This window comes from Artibeus jamaicensis, unplaced genomic scaffold (genome assembly GCF_021234435.1).
Source record: "Artibeus jamaicensis isolate MK-2021 breed Jamaican fruit bat unplaced genomic scaffold, CSHL_Jam_final contig_76, whole genome shotgun sequence".
NCBI lineage: Eukaryota > Metazoa > Chordata > Mammalia > Chiroptera > Phyllostomidae > Artibeus > Artibeus jamaicensis.
In genome coordinates, this window is record NW_026521954.1 from 24,512,505 (window position 1) to 24,518,504 (window position 6,000).

At 57.7% G+C, this 6,000-nt stretch overlaps 1 protein-coding gene across 7 annotated transcripts in view; it reads left to right on the forward strand.

Annotated features, from left to right (window-relative positions):
- Positions 1–5,606, forward strand: part of STK32B (serine/threonine kinase 32B) — a 204,760-nt gene extending 199,154 nt beyond the window's left edge. For 4 of the 7 annotated variants that reach the window (XM_053672497.1, XM_053672494.1, XM_053672495.1 and 1 more), the window contains 4 exons: positions 1,215–1,346; positions 2,988–3,052; positions 3,798–3,890; positions 5,370–5,606. In XM_053672497.1, the coding sequence (XP_053528472.1) occupies positions 1,215–1,346; positions 2,988–3,052; positions 3,798–3,890; positions 5,370–5,508 (429 nt within the window). In that variant the 3' untranslated portion in view covers positions 5,509–5,606. The remainder of the gene's footprint in view (positions 1–1,214; positions 1,347–2,987; positions 3,053–3,797; positions 3,891–5,369) is intronic. The other 3 variants (XR_008392861.1, XM_053672493.1, XM_053672496.1) reach the window with 3 other exon arrangements.
- The last annotated feature ends 394 nt before the right edge of the window (positions 5,607–6,000 follow it).

Genomic DNA, 6,000 nt, shown 5'->3' on the forward strand with positions numbered 1-6,000 from the left:
TGAATTCTTGCTTCTTGACTATTTTCGGTTTGGCCATTATTTGCTTTCTTCTGGTCCACTCCATTGATTTGAGTCCCAGTTTCCTTTTCATTGCTATTGGTGTCCTGGGCAATTCCATTCATTTCAATTAGTTTCGCCTTCATATACTTGTCTAATTTGTCGGTATAATCAACTAGTTCTGTGAGGATCCTGATCACCAATGTTTTAAACTGTGCGTCTGTGAGTTTTGCTATTTCTTTATCGCTTAGATCTATGGGCTCTGGGGCTCTGAGGTCCTCCTGCGCCATTCTTGGTCTGTTTGGGTCCTTTAAGTGTGAGAAGCAGCGCCTTGGATTCCCAGGTCACTGGGTTGTAACGCTTATGTGGGGGCGTGGTCAGAGCGGGGAAATGGCGGCCCCCTCTGCCGCTTCTCACAGCTGGGTGTGGAGGAGCAGCGCCTTAGGTGGTTCACCTGGGCCAGGCCACTCAGAGTCGCTGGGTTATGACGCTGTATGTGGAGGTGGGGTCAGAGCGGGGAAATGGCGGCGCCCTCCACTGCCGCTTGCCGCGGGGACCTGCCGGCCAGGTCCAACCGCCCACTCCCCCGCTGTCTCCCCTGCGGTCACTCGCCTGGTGGCTCGCTCGGTCGCTCACTAGGTCCAACCCTGCGCCTGGATTCCGCATCTGGATTCTGCACCTGAGTCCGGCTGACCGAGACCTCCTGTGCAACCCCGCTTCACCAGCCGCTGGTTTCGCCCCTTACCGGTCAGGCTGAAGAATTTGTTGTTAACGGACTTCCGAAAAGTTCAATTTTCCGTGTTCTGGCTGTGTTTTCTGTTGCTAACATTTAGTTGTCTCTAAACTTGGTTGTGTGAGAAGGCACGGCACATCCACCTATGCCTCCATCTTGGCGGAAGTCTCAGAAATGGCATTTTTAAATTGAACAGTTGAAACCGATATTTATAGAAGAGAGTGTTGGGAGTCCATGGGGAGTCCTCGGGGGTGCGCAGACGGTGATGGGGGGCTCGTCCACGGTGGGCGGGGAGCGTTACGGGGAAACGGAGACGTGTGCCGTGGGAATGCGCTGCTTTTCGTCAGGAAAAGTGCACGTGAGCGACACGTCCTGCAGTGGTGGGCGGTCATCGCCTGTGGCATGAGTGACTGGGTGATGGACGGACGAGAGAGGAGGTGCAGCCTGGCAGGCGGGACAAAGAGAAACTGTGCTCTCCTTTCAGAAAGGGCGATTGAACTGCGACCCCACATTCGAACTGGAGGAAATGATTCTCGAGTCCAAGCCACTGCACAAGAAGAAGAAGAGACTGGCAAAGAGCAGGTCCAAAGACGGCGCGCAGGGCAGCTGTCCTCTGGTGAGTGCCGCGTGGGCGGGGCCGGGGGTGCTGCACTCTGTGGGGGTGACTGGGCGAGGGGTGGGGGGGCACGCCAGGCCACCCACCCAGATACTTTCACTTGCTGTGAATGAGATGCCCCCATCCAGTACGTGGCTTTTCACCGCCCGGAACTGGGAACAGAGCCACGGTCCACGCTCTGATCATTTGGTTAGCTGAGTCCCCCGGGGCAGGGGGAGCCTTGCCTGTCCCAGGGCAGGAGCAGACCAAGGGTGCTGAGTCCTCTGAGCACCCTTGGGGAAGGTTTCATGCTGCAGAGACAGCCAGGGCCGCACTGTGACTTCCGTGGGGCCCGGGGCACGCTGGCCTTAGGTGTTTGTTTTCTAGGCCTCCGTAACACGGTGGCACAACCTTGGTGGCTTGGAATAAGTGACAGTTACTCTCTCACCATTTGGGAGGCCAGGAGCTCAAAATTAAAGCACTGGCAGAGCCAGGCTCGCTCCAAAGGCTGCAGGGAGGGTCCCCCCCATCGCCTGGCGGGGGTGGAGGCCAGCCGTCCGACGGTCCTTGGCTGGTGGCTGCATCACTCCCCTCTGCCTCCACCGTCACGTGGCATTTTCCCCTCCGTGGCCCTGTGTCCTTCCTCGAAGGACACCTGCCGTTGAATTGGGGGCTCACCCTTTCCCAATATGACCTCATCTTGACTAGTGACAGTGGCAACCACCCTGTCTCTGAGCAAGGCCACGTTCACCGGCTGAGGAGTTAGGACTTTCAAACTTCAACACGTGCTTCATAAGGGGGCCCAGTCAACCCTCAACTGCCCCTTCCTCCATAAAAACATTTTAAAATTACATTTTATGGCCATATTGGTGCGAGGATTAATGTAACTTTGAATACTAAGAGTTCATTTTTTCTGCTTTTTTTTTTTAAAGCATTCTTTTTTTTTTTTTTTAAGATTTTATTTATTTATCTTTAGAGGGGAAGGGAAGGAGAGAGGGAGAGAAATATCAATGTATGGTTGCCTTTCATGCGTCCCCTGCTGGGAACTGGCCTGCAGGGAACCTGCCTGCAACCCCAGTATGTGCCCTGACTGGGAATCGAACTGCGATTGTCTGGTTCGCAGGCCTGCGCTCAATCCACTGAGCTACACCAGCTGGGGCTTTTCTGCTTCTTTTAAAAGAAATTAACTTGTCTCTGGAGCCCCTAGAAGAACGCTGGGCCCCAGGCCCTGTGCCCCTGAGTGTGTGTTAACAAGGACACATGGGGGGGCAGGGGGTGTCTGTCCGGTGTGCGGTGACAGAGCACTGGTGACACAGGTGGCTCTTGGCACCTGTTCCGGACGGGAACGCGCACCTTGCAGGGTGGCCTTGCATTCACCCACCCCTGCGTGCTTCATTGGGTCTAAGGGACATTCCAGTGACCAAAGAGCCAAGCTAATGATTTTCCATCCATAACCCGCCCCAAAGGGCGTTCACGTTGGATTTCATGGCTTCACCCTGAGGAAAACGTCTCTGTCTGCCGAGCCCCCTTGGCCCAGCTGCCCGTGGTGCAGGCGGCTGCTGCCCCTTAGCCGGCCCCAGCGCCAGGCCTCCCCGGTCCCATTTAGACCAGTCTCTCCTCACCGCCGCGGTCACTCACAGTGCCGGTCTGTGTCTTCCGCAGAACGGACACCTGCAGCAGGGCCTGGAGACCGTGCGCAAGGAGTTCATCGTGTTCAACCGAGAGAAGTAAGTCCCAGGAAGCTGCTGTGACCCTGGGGGGACAGCAGCCGTGGTCCCTGCCTGGCTCCTCCCCACTGGGCCCCAGCATCTTTGTGGGAAATGGGGGAGCGGACGGAGCCGGCCCAGGGGTGCTGGCACAGGGGCAGGATTATGGGTGGTTGGGGGTCCGAGCGCTGGAGCGAAACAGCCTGGGGTCGTGTCCTGTGCTGCAGCTGCCCAGGCGGCCTGAGGCCCGGTGCTTGGCTGCCCTGGCCCTCGTCTCCAGCACTGGCCACTGGGGCCCCCTGCCTTGCACTGGGGTTGTTACCAGATTAAATGAGGCTGTTGATACAATGCCTGGCATAGTAAAAATGATTACTACTGCTATTATCATTATTATTATTTTTAATGGGTGTGGGCTGTGCTGGGACCCCAGCATCCAGGGCCAGCTAGAGACAGGCAAGGACACTGAGTTGGGAGGGGCTCAGCTGTGGTCCTCAAAGCCCGACTCAAACACCGCCTCCTGCGGGAAGCCTTCCCTGACCCACACCAGGGTCAGAAGCCATCGCGGCTCCCGTGTCACTAGGCTCCACTCCTGTGAAGCAGCATCGAAGTTTCATTTTCTGTTAAAATGGGAGTAGAGCAGTCTGGAGACAGCTGTGCTGGCTCTCAGGATAACCGTATTTGGGTGCACACACTATTTTTAAATACAAAGTCCCAGCTTTGGGGCATTTAAAAGGAAATCTGAAAGGGATTCCTGATTACCTTGCAGAAGCCCTGGAGAACTGTCCCCCAGGACAGTGGTGAGCGCTCCCCAGCGCCATCTTGCTTCGGAAGTAAATGGATTCCACTCTCATTCTCCCAGGTCTCTTAGTCACTTGCGTTTCCCCCTCATTTGGAGGTGATTTTCTCTCCAAAGGTGCCCGAGTCTTCTAGGATGGAGGGCAGGGGAGAGAACTGGCAGAAGATTCTGAGGCACGCAGCAGCCCCGCCCAGGGAACTGGCCACCCCGCTCCCCTCCCCTCCCTTCCCCTCCACACACCATCCACCTACCGGACCTCAACTCTGCCCTCTGGGTCCTGGTCCCTGCAGTTGGACAAAGGACAGGAGGCAGGGGCCCCCGAGTGACCATCCTGTAAAACAGCATTGCAGCTGGCGTTTCAGCATGGCCAAGGACTTGCTCAGACAGGGGCGCCGCTGCCAATACTGGGCATCCCCACGTGATGGGCGTGAGCAAGCGCGCACGCACACACATGCACTCTGCACACACACACACACACACACACAGAGCCGTGATCCAGGCAGGCTGTGGACTGTGTTGTACTCACCTGGGGATCGTCCCCAGGGCCCTGCACGTGGAAAGGACATGAATTTCATTTAAATCAGGCTGCACGGCTGCCCTCCGCACTTACTAATGTCAAGTACATTTGGGTGGAACCCTGTGTCTTTCAGACAAGGCCGAGCGCACTGATGTGATCGTGTTCAGCCCCACACTGGGTATTTCACACCCAGCCTCTCTGATCCCCTAAACCTCCTGCCAAGTGAAGGCTGCCAGCCCATGTTACTTGGGGAAACTGAGGCTCGGGAGATGGGCATGGTCCGACCAGCAGGAGTCGAGAGCCTGGCTTGGAGCCGTCCCCCCCTGAGCTCCAACTTCTTACTTCCTCCTTCCATGTCTTGGTTTCATTCGGTGACCACTGTGGGATCATTCGTGAACCTGAACTTGAAGCCCAGAAACAGAGGGGTGTTAGCATCTTAACTCACTGGAAGGCGACCAGTGGCCCGCTATTAAAAAATGCAACGTTCAGAATCACAGTCCCTTCACTGGTCTCTCGTGAGCTGTTGTTCAGGTCTGAGTGCCCCGATTGGGTATTTACCTGTGGGACAGTCTGTGCCCGACGACGGCCTTGCCCACCAGAGTTTCCCCTGCCTGCCTCCATCCCACATGGCAGCCAGTCCATTGGTAGGCATTTGGTGCAAAGGTGTGCACAGGCGGTGTGGGGGCCCCACCACCTGTACTGATGGCGAGCTCAGGCGAGTCACGTCCACGATGCCTGCAGACCTCACGGGGGCCACAGGTGGGCATTACTATCTGCACTGTGCTGATGGAGGAACTGAGCCTCTGCATGGGCAACAACTCACCTGAGCACACCTAACTCACCTGAGCACACCTGAGCTGGGCTTTGAGCCCAGGCCCACCTGGCTCCAGAGTGCTGCACTCACTAGGCCTGGGGGGAAGTGCGGGCTAAGGCTCCCGAGCACTCTGCTGGCCCCGGTGTGTCCTGGACATCCCGCTACCCCTCCCCATGTCACTAACGCAGGCCGGTACTGTGCTTGCTTGCAGGCTGAGGAGGCAGCAGGGGCAGGGCGGCCCGCACCCGGACAACGAGGGCCGCACGGGGAGCCAGGCCCCGGGCGGGCTCCGGGACGGCTGCAACAACACCATCATGGGCCCCACCTGCTCCCGGGGCTGCAGCAGCTAAGCCACCACCCGGGGCCGCCCAGGGGGTCTGCACCCATCTGTGCCAGGACAGTCCCTGCCTCACTCTGGCCACATCAGATGCAGACGGAGCCTGGGGCTTGGAGCTGGGAAGCCCGGGTTCTGGTCCCAGCTGCCAGAAGGATCCCCTGTGCAACCTGGGACCAGCCTCGGTCTTCCTGTGCCTCGGTTTCCTGCATCTGCCAAAGGGGTTCAGCAGCTCCCTGCCCCGCCTCTGACTGCAGGGCTGCCGGGTAGCAGACATGCACAACATTTGGCGTCTGTGAGCTCTGCACGTGCAGGTCCAACCGCAATGGTGGACGTGCGCTTCCACCCCCAACTTTGCAGCACAGTCCATCTGGCTCCTCGGACAGAACTTTAGAAAACGCAGCTGGAAGGCAAAGTACGCAAGTGTCGCGTGCCCTTCCTGTGGACACACCTCCCCAGGCCTGGCGCCAGACCAAGGTGTCTTCCTGTGTTCTCTGCCAGCCCCGGC